Here is a 19,010-nt window from a genome sequence, read left to right as displayed (position 1 = left end):
AGTAAAAATGTTTTAAAAAAAGACTATGAAGAAGCCTATAGAAGGTGTGGGGGCAGCTTGTTCCACAATTTAGGAGCTGCTGCAGCAAAAACTCAATCCCCTGAGCTTAAACCTAGTAGGCTACACTGTATTCAGTTTAGTTTTAAGGCCACTCAGGAGCAGCTGGTCAGATGATGTGAGCAGGAGGGTTAGTAGGGATGCAGCAGTTCAGAGAGCAAGGGTGGGGCAAGGCCATTCAAAGATTTATAAACAAAATATTTTTTTAATGGATCCTAAAATGCACAGACAACCAGTGGAGTGATAATAAAATGGGGAGATGTGCTCACATTTACATGTGCCAGCTAAAAAAAAACGCCATGCTGCAGCATTTTGTATCCTTTGCAGTCGAACATTGGAGGAGCCCCCAAATAATGTGCATTACAATAATCCAGCCAGGTGGTGACAAAGGCATAAATGTGTCTTTTTGGAAGGATGGGTTTTATTTTGGCTTGTTGTCTTAATGATAAAAACTTTTAGTGAATGACCAACTCTGGCTGTCTAGTTTAAGCTCAGGATCCAGTTCAATCCCAAATTTCTCACAGTTAATCTGCTGTACTGAGCCAAGGAACTTCAATTTACAGGTGGTGTGACCCAGTAGTGCCTCCAAAAACCATAACCTCAGTTTGCGATTAATTAAAATTTGAAAATGTTAAGCACCATCTAGGCACCTAAAAAGCAGAATTATTGAGTCTGCATTTGACTTTTTTAAGAGGGACATAAGTCTGACCGTCATCTACATAAGCTCTCAAAACATACCTGCAGTGCGCCCTCAGTGCAGACCGAACTTGGCAAAATGGCCTTCTCTTACTCTGCTCCTGTAACCTGGAATTCCTTGCAAAAAGAACTGAAGTTGTCGACTTCGACCTCTCTAAGGGATTTTAAACAACTGTTAAGTTCATGGCAAAACCAACCAACCAAAGGAATACGTAAAGTGTTTTGACATTTGGCAGTCGTGCGTTATGTAAGATGGATGAAATTCACACACAAAAGTGAATACTGTATTTTCAACAGTTGGATTTATGTAAAATGAGTGAGTACACCCATTCCTCTTGGGGCTCTATAGAAGCCAATCAGTCTGACAAATGTACTTAAAATGTAAAAGTCCGAGTATGCCGTTGTCAGAGAATAGTTGTAAAAGAAAGAATAAATCAAGTTTTTAAAAGAAAATTCAAAGGATTTTTATGAATGTAAGACCTGAATAGAATTTCAGATGCTTGCAGATTCCTATTTCCCTACTAGCAGTGAGCTGATCTGAGATTTAAACTGTATTAAATATTTAAAACACATCTAATTGTAATGCTTTGCAAACAACTGGAGCCTAAATCAGCCCTAGCTGTCGTCTGTAGGTTTAAAATCCATGCGCAGGTTAAATTAAAAATAATGTGAGACAGAACGTGAGGAAGTAGGTCCAGCTCACTGGATCAACACCCAGTGGACCCTGTCAACAAATGAAAAAAGAGATTTCACAACATTTACACATCACACCATCTTAGCATCAACATAACTGGTTTGTTCCACTTTGGAGTAAGCTGTTTGGGGGAAGAATCAGTTTTGTGTTGTGTGTTTCCTTGACTGATGAAGCCTTCTGGATGGAAGGTGAAACATTTCTGAAAAAAAAAGGAACTGTCCACATGACCTGACTGAAAATTGTTGGATTTACACATGGTTCTTAGAATCCATCCAAAATCTTTACCCGCTTCTTCCCTTTTGGGTTGTGGGGGGTCTCTGGTGACCATATCCAGAAGTCACTCTGTGAGAAGTGGGGGACACCCTGGACAGGTTGCAAGTTCATCACAGGGACACGTGAAGACACTTCAATTCAATTCAGTTTATTTATATAGCGCCAATTCACAACAAAGTTGTCTCAGGACACTGAAGAGAAACATTCATATACTGTACACAGAAAAGCAACTAAAGTTATCTAAGGAAGCCAGCAGACTCGGTGAATCTTCACTTCGTCACAGTCTCCCATCCTGAGCAAGCACAAAGGCAACAGTGGAAATAAAAAAACTCCCTTTTAACAGGAAGAAGCCTCCAGCAGAACCAGTTTTAGGACAAGCAGCCATCTTCTTCGACCGGCTGGGTTTGAGAGGACAGGAAGGAGAGACAAACAAACACAGAATGGCAGGTCCAGATGTAGGTGCAGGTGTACCTCCTAACAAATGACAAACAAGACAAACAACCATTCACTCTTTCACTTTCACCTAGAGACAATTTAGCGTCACCAATCAGTCTAACATGCATGTTTTTGGTCTGTGGGAGGAAATCGGAGTACCCAGAGAAAACCCACGCATGCACAAAGAGAACGTGGACTGTGACATGGACCTGTGTCAGAGCTCAACTGAGTCGGCTGATAAACATACAACCTCTATCAGGACTATGGCTGGAGGTGGGGGTTCTGGCTCCTCAAACTCTTGCCTTCGCTGGCCTCCCTCATTGCCTCTCCTCTGGTGCAGCAACCTAGGAGATGCGAGGCGCCAACTGCTGCGTCGCTCACTTGGTGATCTGTACTGGGACCCCCCCCCCACTCCACATGCACATGTCTATGTGGGTTATTTTTGCAGCCTCATGCTGTGTCCTGCAGGGACACAGTGTGAGATTGATTTTTTTGCCCCCTCTTCCCTCATGTTCCCCTTTTTCAAATCTAACAAAAAAGAAGCGCCTCTCAGAGGCTGTGCCTCAGTCACCCCGTCTACCCAAGTCTGTGCCTGTTTGTTTGTGGTTCTTCAGATGGGCTGTACTGAAATATAATTTCATTGCGCTCTGTGCAATGACAATAAAGCTGATTCTGAACATGCAAACTCCACCCAGAATGGCCCACGGCCGGGATTTGATCCGGCGACCTGCTCGACGAGAGGCTACAGCTCTCCCAACTGAGGCACCTTGAAGCCCGTTCTTAGAATATTTATTTGAATTTATTTTGACAGCAATGAGAGGAACTTTAAAGCCATGAGTCCTTTGGGTCAGCTTCTACCATCTTCATCAGATGATCTGGATTGACTTTGAAGTAAAGTTTAGCAGAAAGTTTTAGGCTCTTTGCCTGTATGCTTTGTGAGGTATATAATACTGGATTATTGAGCATGGACATTGTTGCTTTGCGAGGTCATTTATCCTCATTTTTTAAAATAAATTTTGTTATGAAATAATTTGGCTTCTGATTTCTCATGAGTCTGAAAAATGGATATGCCTTAAAACTCTTTGCACAAACAACAAATGATCCACCTTAAAAATGATCAAGTCATCCTCAGAATGGGGTTAGGATGTTCTCAGAGTCTCTCTGCCTCCATGTCAGCTCAGCAGACTTAGGTTTTTGTAAAACAGCACACCTGAACCTGCAACAGTTATCTTTCTTTGCTTTATGCACCCGAGAAGTCAAAATGCCGACAACAGCTCGACAAAATAAAGAATGAGGTTATTTTGTCTTTTGTGCGCAGTTTTTCAGAAAAGACGTCCGTTTCATGAGCTGAGGGCAACACACTGTGTTTTACAGAGGATGGGGAAGAATAAACAACAGATAAACAAACAACAATAAACCATACAAATTCAGATGGTAACGACTCTAACATGTAGGGAGCAGTGAAAGAAGAAACACAAAGTCAAGGTGTAGATACAGGAAGTGCACAGGAAACAAACAAACTCCAAGACCCTAAAAAGAAAAGGAACAAAAATACAAGTGAAATAATGTTAATGATCAAATAACAAACATGCATTTATAAACTATAAAGCAATTAGAAAGATACAATAAATATTATTGTTACCTTGCCTGTCATATTCCAGAAACAAATTAACTAACAGATAAATAAATAAATAAATAAACAAACAAACAAACAAACAAACAAACAAATAAATAAATAAATAAATAAATAAATAAATAAATAAATAAATAAATAAATAAACAAATAAACAAATAAACAAATAAATAAATAAGAGGACCAGAGTAAACAGACTTGTAATTTTGGATGCTATAAACCGTTAGAAGTTTTACATTTATACATTCCTGGTCTCTGATGACGTGTTTGTTGTTGTTGTTTTGATTTCGGACAACATTTAGTCTTTTGGCACCAGTACTTTTAGTGGTTCAATATTTAGACCAGACTGAAGGAGGATGACGCATTTATCTGTTTAATAACGGATCTGCGGCTCCCCTCGTAATTCACCCCTTGTGTCGAAATTACGTTGTCTTTATTATTATTATTATTATTATTATTATTGTTTTATTTTAAATTTGTGAAGAAGTGTAACAGCCTTCTATTGGCCGTGAGGATCCGGGGAGGAGCTGCAGAACCGGAACCAGGGAGCTCCATTCATCATGTCAGAGGTTGTTGGGACAGAAGCGCAGCCGGAACGTCTTTTACGCACGGAGCTCAGAGTTCTTCCATGTTCCTCAGCACCAGCAGCTCTCATTTCTCTGACTGCCGAGGTCATGCTGACTCGCAGTTTTAAGAGAAGACACTTCAGTAAATCGGTATGTAGGCAAGACTAACTTTAACATTATTTTTTTGTTGTTGTTTGTTTTGTTTGCGCGCGTGATTCAACTTTTATCCAAAGATTTTGACGCGCGTTTTTTTTTTTTTTTCCACCCCAAGTAATTGTTTGTTTCTGTTGCTGCTGGTTCCATTTCCATGGAGATCAGGGGTCAGAGGCAACAGCAGCAGCTCAGTCAGGATCTCTGTCTCAGTCTGTAGCTTTAAGAAACATTTTATTACCTGTAGAGTTTGTGCTCCGCAAATAAATTTAACACAACTCAACACCATATGTCTTCTTCGAGCCTTTAATTTGTGTCAGTTACCACTTACTCTTAAACAAAGTATCACAACTAATGCAAACTATAAAGCCCTAACTCAGTTGTCTGCTGTGAAGTGCCACCCGCTCATCTTCTTCTCTTTATTCCAAGCTGAACCCTGCAGATGAGCAGCAGAGAGGCCAGCCCTGCATCACCTGTGGAGAACAGTGTCCTGGCTTCTACCTGCACAAATGGAGGTACAGCTTCATACCATGCAAACCTTGCTGATGCTTTCAAGTGATAACAAGAAACCCATCTGCTATTTTTTTAGTGATGTGTTTATTTTGTCATGATTGACACAAAACAAGTTGTAGTTGTGCAACCAGCTGATTAAGCCACTGCTTTAGCCACACACTTGTTCTCTAGAGACAACTCTGGGTTTCCTTTCCAAGCCAAGAAGCTTTCAGATGCCTGTCTCTTCCGATAGGATCAGCCTTGCAGGGTGCCAGGAGGAAGCTGTTGTTTTGTGCGCTCAGATAATAGTTTTTTTTAAACGGTGCTAACATCTCCTGCAGCACCGGAGCCTGCCTGCTGCTTCTAAACTGAGACATCACTTTGCTGATGCTGTGAAACAGACTGAATATTGGACGCTGTGTGTGAGTCACATGCGCTCTGTGTTAACTAATGTGTGTCTGCTGTGTGAAGGACTAACTGAGCTCTGCGATGTTTACAGTGTGTCGAGACTGTTTCTAAAACTAAACCACCAGCATAAGGTGTACTGGTTGTATTTCCACAATGCAATGGTGAGAGGAAATGTGCTGATTGATCTGTTCTGGTAGAGACTGGCTGTGGAAGAATAGAGGTCTGTCATCATAAGCTTGGATATTATAATTGTTGAGTTTAAATATTCTGATTAATTTCTAATCCTCTCTACATCACAAATAATAGTGTTGGGTTTTTTTTGTTTGTTTTGTTTTTTTACAAACTAAGTTGAAGCTGGCTGTTCCAAGTTAACATGGAAACTTTGGATTCATGAGGCATTTTGTCTTCTGTTGTCAACAGTAGGAGGAGAGGGTCTGAACAAAAAATTCCATCCAGTCATCTCTGCTACAAAGTCAACTTTTACACAGGCAACGTGAGCTCAGGAATGCAGTTTTTTAATTACTTGTCTGTGCAGACTCAATAAAAAGCCTTTTTTTTTTTTATGGACAAACTTAAATAACCCATCTTCACAAAATGTTTCTTCTTTCTAACTCCAACGTGCAGTTGTCTCTTCTCACTTGTTTCTCTGAAGAAAAGAAAAAAAACAATTAAACAAATTTTTGAAGTTATGGTAGTAATGGTCTCTCCATCCATTTTTTTTACCCACTTCTTGTTTCCAGTTTTTGGGGGTCTATCTTCAGCAGTCGGTGTGAGAGAGTTCAAGTTGTGTTTATTTGTCATGTAAGGTTAACACAAGGTTAACAGTACAATGCAATGCTTAGGATGAAAAGAACCAATTTGACTCACTAAAAAAAAAAACAAAGAACAAACAAACTAGAAATACTAAAGCATGCAATAAGGTTTCAAAATAAAGTACAAAAAAGTGAAAAAGTAATTATGATATTCGCAATGTCCTAAAGAGCGATAGTAAACAACAACATGGTAGAATATAACAAGCAAGCAGGATGAATTTAAATGAATAAGTATTTCAAAAATAACTGCCCTTTAGTCTTTTTGTATGCGATGGCAGACTCCTGTATCGTCTGCCTGAGGGTAGTAGGCGTAAGAGTCCTTGTGCTGGGTGGGTGTGGTCCTTAATGATGCTGCATGCTTTACGCAGACATCGGCTGTGGTAGATGTCCTGGATGGTGTGGAGACTGTTACCAGTGATGTCCTCTGCTGTTTGCACCTCCCTCTGTAGAGCTTTCTGACTCTGACTGGTGCAGTTCATGTACCACCCTGTGATGCAGCCTGTCAGCAGGCTCCCAGTGGTGCACCTTTAGAAGTTTGTGAGGATACTGGTGTTCGTATCAAACTTCTTTAGTCTTCTTAGGAAGTAGAGTCTTTGTTGGGCTTTCTTGACTATAGTGTTTGTAAAGTCCTGGACAAATCCTCGGTAATGTGAATGCCTAGAAACTTGAAGCTGTTGACCTGCTCCACCTCAGCATTGTTTATGGTGGAGTGCTGACCTCCACGTTGTTTCCTGAAGTCCACTATCATCTCCTTTGTTGTGCAACATTTTTGCTGACTGTGCTGCTCCATAATAGTAACCGTGTGTGCTAAAAAACAACAAACTTTAAGTGACTGAAGGTTAAAGATAGAAAGCCAGTAGAACCTATTTAAGTGAATTATTCAAGCAAAAGATAATTATATTATTATCTGAAAAAACAAACACAGAAACACATTTTAAGTAAAAGCACAGTTTGAATTGCAATTTCTGACACTAACAATCAGCCATCTATAAAAATGTCTGTTATGTCCAGTTTTGGCTGCTCACATTGTTGCAGAATGATTTTAGTTTAAAACAGTGGATTTGAAAATATGTTGTAAAGGAGGTAAAGATGAAAAGGAAAAAAAAATCTAGTCTAAAGTGGAGATATGTTTTATTCTCTCTACAGTTCAGGGTCAATAAATTAGAAAACAATCAGAACTGGAAAACCCAAAATAAAGTGACACTGTTACGTTTTGTGAGACTTATGAGAAAATATGATGTGCTATAAAGCACAAAAATGAGATTTCCCCTCTTTAAAGTAATTGAACAGTTTTGAGTCAAAGTTAAACTATTGAGTAAACCAGGAAGTTTGGTATTTTAAATGAATTGTAGTTGAATATTTTTCATGTGCATTTATTTAAACATTTTGTATCACTTCTAATGGTACATCCTCCAGTTATGGCCAACAATGGTGTACCACAAGGCTCAGTCTTAGGGCCCACCCTCTTCACAATCTACATAGGTAATGTAAGTCAGACCATCCCTGATGCATCCTTACATTTCTATGCTGATGATACAATTGTTTATTGTTGAGCTAAAACAGTTGCTAAGGTTTTCCAGCTTTTGCAATCCGCCTTTGACATTATTCAGACAGACTTGCTCCATCTCAAACTTGTCCTAAACACCTACAAAACCAATAGGATGTTGTTTTCAAACAGGAAGTCAGTCTCAGCAGTTCTTCCTTTTGATTTTATCCTCGAATGGTGTCCTTTATTGAGTTTGCTGATTCCTACAAATATTTGGGTATCTTGGTTGATTCGCATCTCTCCTTTAAGCTTCATGTGGAAAACTTGGTAAAGAAACTGGAAGTTAAATTGGGTTTCTTTTTCAGAAATGGATCCCGTCTAACCCTGAGTTCTAGAATTGCGCCGCTCAAGGTGGCTGCATGTTGGAGCAGCTCTGTTACTTTCATTTTGAGATTTTGCTTTTGGAAACTTTAATTCCTCTTTTTCTGGATGTAAATCACAATTTTTTGGATGATTTTTTTCCCTCTGGTATCAGATGCTGTGCAGCTGGAAGGATTTTTACTGAAATCTAAAAAAGTTAAATCTGGTCCTCTGGACATTCAAAAAAACAAAACAAAGCAAATCAACAAAAAAATGTAGAAACGTTTCGTCTCTCATCCGAGAGACTTCCTCAGTCTGAGGAGCTGTTTTCAGCTCAGTCTCTTAAATAGCACCTTCTCAGAGTGGATCAACCAGTTTTGCTGCTGACAACCAAAACCAGCTGATCACATGCTCAAGAAGGACCATCAGCCTAACAATGGATCATTAGCACACTGATGGCTGTTTACTGTTCACAGAGGGCTGAGTGATACTAGCAATCACAGCATTGTAAGAGGGGGACAGTTGAACCCGGAGGCCTCCACCCCTGTTTAACGATGGACGATTTCTTTTCACAAAGATGGCCTCCTTTACTCCTCTCTCAAACCATCGTTCCTCTCTGACCAGGATGTAAACATCTTCATCCCTGAAAGAGTGACCGCTGGCCTGGAGATGAGTGTAGACCGCAGAGTCCTGGCCAGATGCAGATCCAGGCCAGCGGTCCAGGCCAACAAGGCAGTTTTCTACAACCAACAGCAGCTGATTAACATCTCAAAAGCTCAAATAATATCTCAACTACAGCCTCAAATCTCAAATGAGTTGAAAATGATGTTCTGTGGATGCATTCTCATCTACCTGCCAGCTGTGCTCGAGTGCCTAACCACTGAGATCCTGGAACTAGGAGGAAACATGGCTCATGACAGTGGAAGGACAGGATCGTCCCTCGGCACCTACAGTTGGCTTTCCGCAGCGACGAGGAGCTCGGCAGACTGCTGGGAGGAGTGGCCGTCTCTCTGGGAGGAGTTCTGCCCGGCATTTGGGCGGTCCTACAACCCGAGGGGAACCGAGAGGTCAGCTGAATCCGAGTGGACGGAAAGGACGGAATCTGCAGCCTGTTTCTTAGGATCCACTGTGGGATGGACCTTTACAAGAGATCCTTCCTGTCTACGGCCATCAGCATCTATAACATCTCTCAATGAAACGAGGATATCGAGTTACAACAACAAATAATTTCCCTCTGGGATTAATAAAGTATAATTGAATTGAATTGAATTGAATGCTAGGAAACACCTTGTAACTGTGACTTTCCTTCCCTCCATTGATTATGGTGACATTATTTACATGAACGCTCCTACAAGCATTATGCAGATGTTGGTAACACATGGTAAGCACTTTGGTAACAGTTTCTGTTTTAAATGTGCTCTATAAATAAATCTGACTTGACTTGACTTGACTTGACGCTGTCTATCACGGTGCACCGAGATTCAAAACTGGCTGTAACTATCGTACACACCATTGCACCCTGTATTCACTGGTTAACTGGTCATCATTAACGTCACGCAGACTCTCACTGGTACATTTTCATCTTGAAATCACTTCTTGGTCTGCTGCCTTCATACATCTCCTCCTACATGTCTCTGCGTGAGTGCAGCTACAGCTTGCGCTCTCAAGACATTATTACCTGCAGTGTTCACTCAGTGAGGCCTGAACTAGGTAAAAGGGCCTTCTCCTACTCCGCTCCTGTTTCCTGGAATATCTTGCAAAAATATCTGAAGCTCTCAACCTTGACCTCTCTAAGTGACTTCAAACATCTGCTAAGTTCCTGGCATAAACCAACGCAGACATGTTCCTGTTTTTGGTATTCTACATTGCTTTACAACCTAGCTGGTTTTTGTTTTGTTTTTTTTAATACCATTTTCTTTCATTTGTTCTTCTCAGTTTATTTGCTTTCTTTTATGATTGTCTGTTGTTGTCATCATTCTTTATTAAAATCAGGTCTCTCTTGTAAATGAGTCCCCGAGCCTCTATGGGTCTAACCTGTATAAATAAAGGTTGAATGAACATTCAATGTCATATCACACAGCACAGAAGTTGTTCCAGTATTCCTTTTTTATTTTTTGTCCTTTTCCCTCCTCTCTCTGCTGCTGACCCACTACCTACAAATGTGTTTTGACCAGTCTTTTCTAGTAAGTTAACTGGGTGTGTTGAAGAATTCCCCATTCATGGTGAATAGAGTGGAGTTGTGTATTTAGGATCACTCCAGCCTACCAAAACACCACCCTCAAGAATGTGTTCCTTGTTGTTTCACTCAGATGAGTGCTTTAAACCAAACACCTCAAGTCTGTCAACTTTTAAAAGGTCTTAGAAATATCCAGGGCCTGTATGTGATTTAAGAGAGGTGCAGCTGTGACAATGGTGTAAAGTGTACCTAAGGAGTTCCTTTTACCTGTGCGTTAATGTTCATGTGTAATTCAGTCTGCAGAGGCCAAGGTTAGCATTCAGAGGAGTTCCTCCCTGCACAACATGCTCCTCCTGAATAATTAATGTTTGCCTTTAGCTTAATTGATTTTCCTTGCACTAATGAGTCTCATTACCAGGCTTATTAACGTGAACCTTGAGTGTCAGTGATATTTGATCAGGGAGCTCTCATGACTCCCTCCAGCATGGGCGCTGGAATGGTTGAGCTCTGCATCTATAGTACATTACACCTGCTCTGTAGAGCTGGGTCACAGTGGACATGAATCAGACTACAAAGAGAGATTTATGCAGTTCTGTTTCGCTGGTCACAGTTTTTCATTTCCCCTGTCTAGAAGCACATCATGAAACCTAAATTAAGGTTGTTCCTTTTTTATTTAGGTTTTGCTAGGAACTTGACAAAGCCAGGACATAAGCTGAAACACTAGCTGGTTACAAACGGTACTGAAGTGGGGGAAGTAGAAGAGAGGGGGAGTAAACAACAGAGAGGAGGAGAAGCGATGGCGCTGAGGTTGAGTTTTAACTCGGCTGTGAATGGTTCGTTGACGTCTGTCCCCTCGGTAACCCAGTTTGATCTGCATAACACAGGACGGCCGCGCCATTCACTGTGCCAACAACACTGCCTGGCAAATAAAACTGTCAGGGCATCCTGGCATGTGAATGGCTTCTGGCCACTGTAGAGAAGAATAAGAATAGGAGGTGGGTTAAAGAAGCTATTGGTGGTTGACAGACAATAGAAACTGAAGTAATTTATTGGTGTATTGACAGAGATGGTAAACCTCCTTTCTTGATGGAAACAGTTTTTTATTTTTTTTTATTTTTTTTTTACGTATGGTGATCTCTCCTTCTCGAAGTCTGCTTGATTGGAGAAGATAAGAACATTTGTAGGAGAACTGGTGTGGGTCAAGATGAAAGTAACTATTAGGCCCAGTTTATATGATGCTGTTTCTGAGTGAAACATTAGCTTTTCAGCTGCAGTTCAACCGTTTGTGCGCATGGCAACAGCGCTCGTCCTCTCTGAAACCACAGCTTTTTGAATCCAGGTCTCTGTGGAGATTTTCATGGTACGTACTGCAGAGGTCTGAAGTCGTGGATGAACACTACAAACAGCTGCAGTCAGAACTTTTTCTGCACTTGTGCAAGAACAACACTAAAATCAGAGTACTGTTTGTCCCATTCACTCTTTGTCAATGTGTAGGAACAACCTGACTCTGTCCTCAGTCCAAACGCACGTTCCTGTATTCAACATTTTGGATGCTGCCTGGTGTCAGGGTTGCCAGATATATGCTAATTACTGTTTTTATAAGATAGTTTGAGGGATAACCATTCATTTCTTTGCACATGCACAACACACACCTCATCTTACAACTCCACTTCTCAGAGAAAGTGCACCCTCATGCACATATGACAGTTTGAGTCAAAATAAAATAATTTTAAAGTGACAGTACCCAACCCCAAAACCAATGTTTCAAGATATAATCCATGTGTAAAACATAGCCTTGAGGAGTTGGTTCAAATCCTTTGAAGTGGGGACCTGTGTAAACATTCTATATTATGAATATATTTATTTTGAAGGGGTTATATGATTATTGAGCTTTGGATTGTTGGCTGTGTTAAAGTCAACATTTTCCTCCCCATCTTTCTGTTTTTATTTTAAATTACTCTATCTTCCACTCATCTTCTTTCTTGTGTCGTTACAAGGTTCAAGGGTCTTTGTCATTCTCATCACATGTGGTCCATGAGGTGGAACTTAATTATGTACTCAAGGTCCCAGTTACACCCAAAATAGCAAAAATATAAAGCATAGAAAGAAACATTATATAAGGATCTAAGATATATGCTAAACACTAATAATATTAAATAATACAGTATATTAAACAGCAGCCCATTAACTCAGTATTTCCCAGCATTCTTCTGAGCAGCTCCCAGACATCCTTGTAGGACTGAGCAGTAGGTTTGACTTGAATGGACTGGTCCTGGTTTGAAATGTGGATGGTGATCATAGAAAGATGGTGCATGCACAAGAAGCCAGCTGAGTTTCTGAGAGGCGTGTTCATCAGTTGTTGAGTTTGATTAAATCCCATCAGAATTCAAGTGCCCGGCTAACGTGACACAAATACACACTGAGCTCACAGATTTTACAAATACACGCACCCATCACTTTATGATGTCCACCTGTTCAGTTTGCATGTTAACACAAACCGCTATCTGCGGCAGCTCACTGTATTTAGGCATGTACGTAGATGTGGTAAAGACGACTTGCAGAATTTGAAACATTCTTTTGACCATTCTTTTTTAAACTAAAGATGGGTGTGTGTGGAAATCTCAGCTGATCCTCAGTTTCTGAACTACTCGGACCAGCCTGCCTCAACAATAACCAACAAGTCGCTTAAATTATCTTTCTTCCATATTCTGATGCTGCGCTTGAACTTCAGCAAGTTGTTAACCAGCAATCGCACTGGTGAACCTAATAAAGTATATTCCTGCCATTTTCTGCGTTTTCTTTTGTGACTTCGGAGCTTTAGAAGTGAAATCAAGACCTGAATCATGACAAGCTGACCGAACCATCGTTCTGAAGACGCATTCAGGTTCATTGTTTTTGAAAAAATAATATACAGGAACTCACTGATGACAGTTTTTTATTCTGAGCTAATGCTCAAACAATTGCAACATTATTGTTTTTACATCATCCACCGTGTTTTCTGTGCTCTAGTAGAGTGCACTGGATTACACAGTTTCACTGGCAGAGGGGGTGGTGTGTATGGGGGAAGGGGGGGGATGCTCCTCATCTGCTTTAGAGTTTTGCCTGTAGTAAGTGAACGTGCTGCATTCTCCATCACATCTGGTTTATGTCCAGATGGGTTCTAAAGCACAACAACAGGTGGTGTCATTTCATGCACCAGGTGAGTTCTGGACATGTAACGGGAGACCCTGTGAGGAGTCTGGTTTCTGTACCTTGGTGCTGGTAACAAGTTCTGTAACTTTCTGTCATTAGTGCTGCAAGACCTTGTTTGACTTTGCATGTAAACCAATCAGTACAGTTTAATGATTGAAGCTCTGTGTGTTTGTTTCTTACCGGAAATTAGACAGCATTTTTAATGAATATTCTGTTGATTAACCTATTTTTTCCTGTTGAAAAAGAAAAATACTTTGTATTGATCCAGAAAGGATTAACAAAAAGATAAACTGATCACTGATCACCTGCCAGGCTGAAGGCTGCTGTTTTTGTTTGTTTGTTTTTTCAGTCCAACTGATTTCACCCCCCACCCCTTGTGAATAGTTGAGAGACAGATTCACATGTTTATCTTGTAGCTCCTTGTCTGAAATTTTTAATTTCCAAGACATGTTTTAGTTTTTTACATGGTGAGACCAGCTATATTGTACGATCTGGAGACAGTGCAGAGGACAGAGTGAGGAGGGGGAGAAGGATGACTTGTTGTGGCAACCCCTGAAGAGGGAAAAGCCAAAAGAAGAAGTAACAAAATATTTTGTTTCTGTTTGCAATGAGCAAATTATGCACACACACAAACACACACACACACACACACACATATATATAATATGCAAAGATCTTAGATCTTGTCACTGCCATCGGTTTGCCTGGTACTAAAATAAGACTGAGCTTCTGAGCACCTGAGAGCATATATCTCCTCTTTGTCCTTCCTCTTTGTCTTTTTCCTGGCAGCTGCATTTCTAATATCCTTCTACCAATATACCCACGGTCCCTTCTCTTGACATGTCCAAACCATCCCAGTTGTTCAACCTGTGCTGTACCTCTGATTATCTCATTCCTAATCTTATCCAGCCTTGTCACTCCTAAGGAAAACCTTAGCATCTTCATTTCTGCCACTTCCAGTTCTTTCTCCTGTCTTTTTGTCAATGCCACTGTCTCCAGACCATACATTATAGCTGGTCTCATCACTGTCTTGTAAACTTTTTCTTTTCCCTTTGCTGACACCCTTTTGTCACAAATCACTCCTGAAACTTTTCTCCATCCACTCCATCCTGCCTGGACTCTCTTTTTCACTTCTTTACCACATTCCCCATTTTCCTTGACGGTGGACCCCAAGTACTTGAAGTCCTGCACCTTTGTGACCTCTGCTCCTTGTAGCCTCACTGTTCCACCAGCCTCCCTCTCATTTACACACATGTACTCTGTCTTACTACGGCTGACTTTCATTCCTCTTCTTTCAAGTGCATACCTCCACATCTCCAAGTTATCTTCCACCTGTTCCCTGTTCTCACCATAGATCACAATGTCATCTGCAAACATCATCGTCCATGGGGATTCTTGCCTGACCTCATCTGTTAGTCGGTCCATCACCAGAGCAAACAAGAAGGAGCTCAGAGCCGATCCTTGATGAACTCCCACCTCCACCTTGAAGCTATTTGTCACTCCTACAGCACATCTCACCACTGTCCTGCTGTCCTCACACATGTCCTGTACCAGTCTAACATACTTTTCTGCCACTCCAGATTTCCTCATGCAATACCACACCTCCTCCCTCGGCACCCTGTCATATGCTTTTTCTAAATCCACAAAGACACAATGGAGTTCTTTCTGACCCTCTCTGTGCTTCTCCATCAGCATTCTTAAAGCAAAGATGGCATCTGTGGTGCTCTTTCTTGGCATGAAACCATACTGCTCCTCACAGTCACCTCTCGTCTAAGTCTTGCTTCCACAACTCTCTCCCAGATCTTCATCGTGTGGCTCATCAACTTAATTCCTCTGTAGTTGCTACAACTCTGTACATCACCCTTGTTCTTAAAAATGGGCACCAGCACACTTCTTCTCCATTCCTGAGGCATTTTCTCACCCTAAAATATGCCATTGAATATTTGAGTCAAAAACGTCACTGCCATCTCTCCAAGACATTTCCAAACCTCCACTGGTATGTTATCAGGTCCTACTGCCTTCCCCTCCTTCATTCTTTTCAGAGCTTTCCAGACTTCAACCTCACTGATCTTTCCCACTTCCTGGTCCACAGTTTCTATGACCTCTACTCTTCTTTCTCTTTCTCATTCTTTTTCTCATTCTCTTCATTCATTATTTCCTCCATGTACTCCTTCCATCTTCCCGTCACACTCTCCTCACTTGTTAGAACATTAAGCCTAACTTGCTGCACATCCTTTCCAGCCTGATCCCTCTGTCTTGCCAATCGGTACAAGTCCTTCTCACCCTCTTTAGTGTCCAGTCTCTCATACAACTCATCATATGCTCTCTGCTTTGCCTTAGCTACTTCCCTCTTTGCTCTACGTCCCATCTCCTTATATTCTTGTCTCCTCTCTTCAGTCCTCTCACTGTCATATTTCTTCTTGGCTAATCTCTTTCTTTGAACGGCGTCCTGCACTTCACTATTCCACCACCAGGTTTCCTTATCATCCATTCTCTTTCCAGATGACACACCAAGTGCCTTCCTACCTGTCTCTCTAATTACTGTTGCTGTAGTAGCCCAGTCATTTGGAAGCTCTTTCTTACTACCCAGAGCCTTTAACAGCTCCTCTCTGAATTTCTCACAACATTCTTCCTTCCTCATCTTCTACCATTTGGTCTTCTTCTCTGATTTTACTCTTTTTCTCTTCTTCACAACAACAGTCATTTTACACACAACCATCTGATGCTGTCTGGCCATGCTCTCCCCTGCCACAACCTTACAGTCTCCAATCTCCCTCAGGTTTCCTCTTCTACACAGAATGTAGTCGACCTGTGTAGTAGAACATATGCTGTCATATATTCATACTGTTAAAACGGATTCTTTCATTTTTCTGGACTGTATAATGACGTGCACCTGAATTTCATAAAATGTGGACGGAAACGTTAATTATCTTTGACTCACCAAGACAGTGGGTCATTTATTAACATAATCAAGTTTAACACATCACACATTTACATTAATTGGCAAAAATTGAAAATAACGACAGCTTATTAATCAGTTTACAGGAAGTGAACAATGCGGCGATTGTTCTCACTTCCAATAATACAGCAGACGTCAACCACACGGAGGTGATTGGAAAACTTTGCTTCAGACATTTCTAAAAATATCTGTAATGATTTTTAGCAGATAGAAGAATTTAAAGATGGAAAGATGAAGTTTATCTACAGAGAGATGTGTGAGGGAATTTGTCTGTTTTAACCAGAACCTGCACGCTCCTTTGGACCAACTTATCCCAACAGTACGCTTTGGTGAAGATCGACTTTTACCTTTCTGAAGATATCTCAGTTCCGGCGTAAAGTTCCACTTCGAGCCACTTTTCAGCGTCTCCGTAAGAACAGCTAAAACCTCGGGAGTCGTGAGGTCATCCAGGACAGACTTTAATAATTCCCAGATCTTCTCTGGTTCAGCTTGATTTTCTTTCTCTCATCAGCATCCTGAATTCCAGCCTTCATGAACTCTGGAACTGCTGAGTTTCAGAACTGCAGAACTTCCTGCAACAACTGGAAACTCGTTTGAACTAGGAAGTGCCAACATTTAAAGAAAGCTCACTTCTGGTTCATTTGAGAGTTTCTGATTGGTCGATGGACCAAAACAGAGGTGTGTTTTGTGATGTAAGGTGTTATGAAAAGTCAAGGAAAAGATTAAGATTGTTTAAGAACAGACAAAAGATATCATGAGAAACTTCAGACTTCGTGGAGTCAATTCTCTAGTATCTTGCTGTAAAAGTTAAACATGACATTTCTTTGCAGTAAACTTGCAGTTGACCGAAACTTGAACTTTGACCAACTTCCATCACTTGCTCACTTCAAACAGACGATCAAGAAATTGAATCATTACTCTGTAACGTATTCCAACTTGATTTCACTTTGAATGAGGATTAAGAATCATTATTACTGTTTCACAGTTAATAAAAATGAGTAGTTCACTTCAACATGTAAACATTGTTTGAACTAACACAATTTGATTATCAAACATTTGTAAAATAGTAATGATAATCGAGAGTAGTCTTCTTTTACTTGATCAATTCAAGAAAGAAAGTCTCAGGATGGGTCAACCTGTATTTCTGGATGCAAATCAATGAAATGACAAGTTCTGTCCCATAAGGTGCCTAAGGTCAAGGTTTTGACATCAGGTCTAGTTCACTACACCTGCATACTCCTTCCTCCACTCTTATAGGTCACTTTATGTTCCTCCCTCTTTTGGAAATGGGTATTGACTATAGCCATTTCCATTCTCTTGGCAAAACCCACCACCATCTGTCCTTCTTGGTTTCTTTCCTTGACACCAAACCTACCCATCACTTCCTCATCTCCTCTGTTTCCTTCACCAACATGTCCATTCGGGTCTGCTCCGATCACCACTCTCTCCTCCCTGGGAATACTCTCTCTCACTTCATCCAGATCTTTCCAAAATGTTTCTTTCTCCTCCTCATCACATCCAACCTGTGGAGCAAAACCACTAACGATGTTTAGCATCAGACCTTCTACTTCTACCTTCAGGCACATCACCCTATCTGACACTCTTCACCTCTACTATATTTTTTGCCAACTCCTCCTTTAGGACCACCCCTACCCCATTTCTCTTTCTATCCACACCATGGTAAAACAGTTTGAACCCTGCTCCAATGCTGCGAGCGTTGCTGCCCTTCCACTTGGTCTCTTGGACACATAAAACATCTACCTTCCTTCTCTGCATCATATCAGCCAGCCTCTCTAACTTTGCCTGTCATTGTTCCCACATTTAGAGTTGCAACCCTCAGTCCTAGATTCTTGACTTTCCTCTTCTCCCTCTGTCTCCTGACACGTTTCCCTCCTCGTGGTCTTCGACTAACTGTAGCACAATTTCCACCGGCACCCTGTTTGTCAACAGCACCGGTTGTGGTCGTTGTTAACCCGGGCCTCGACCAATCCAGTATGCTTTCACTTTGATGAACTCACATTATTGTTTTGGCAAAAGTGTTTTACATCGGATGCCATTCCTGACACAACCCTCACCATTTACCCGGGCTTGGGACCGGCACAAGAGATACACTGGCTTGTGCTCCCTAGTGGCTGGCTTTGAATGTAACTATTATATACAGTAAATCAAACTGAATGTCTTCTATTGACAACACAATAAAACATCAACTGGTTAAAAAAGTAATTAATACTCTGAGGAGTTTCTGAGAAGAGTACTTTGTACTTGTACTTAAGTATTTTTATAACACCAGTTCTTTTACTTGTAAATGAGTACAATTTAAGCTGTGTAACGGTACTTGTACTTAAGTACAAATTTTCAGTACTCTTTCCACCTCTGGTAATGAGCACATTTTTATCACAGTAGTGATATAAATGATTGTGAGTTTGTAATTTTAAAATATACTGTGTTTACCTACTTAGTTTGCTCTGTCCAAATGCTTCATTCATGTGTAAGAATTCACAATATAGCGGGATTAAAAAAATTACTTTCCATTAGCGTGGGAGCAAAGGTCAGCAGTGTACCAAAATCAGACTTGGCAACAATTATACATATTTTTTCCAACTCAGTAAGTTATTTTACTA

The 19,010-nt window shown here is 40.8% G+C and overlaps 1 protein-coding gene across 1 annotated transcript in view; it reads left to right on the top strand.

Annotated features, from left to right (window-relative positions):
- The first annotated feature begins 4,978 nt into the window (after positions 1-4,978).
- prickle2b (prickle homolog 2b) overlaps positions 4,979-19,010 on the top strand; it is a 162,256-nt gene continuing 148,224 nt past the window's right edge. Inside the window, exon 1 of the mRNA XM_037678615.1 lies at positions 4,979-5,019. Within this exon, the coding sequence (XP_037534543.1) occupies positions 5,014-5,019 (6 nt within the window). The 5' untranslated portion in view covers positions 4,979-5,013. The remainder of the gene's footprint in view (positions 5,020-19,010) is intronic.

This window comes from Nematolebias whitei, chromosome 7 (genome assembly GCF_014905685.2).
Source record: "Nematolebias whitei isolate Nwh7 chromosome 7, NemWhi1, whole genome shotgun sequence".
In the NCBI taxonomy this organism is placed as follows: Eukaryota; Metazoa; Chordata; class Actinopteri; order Cyprinodontiformes; family Rivulidae; genus Nematolebias; species Nematolebias whitei.
Note: the sequence above shows the minus strand (reverse complement) of the source record. Positions and strands in the feature narration are given on the sequence as shown.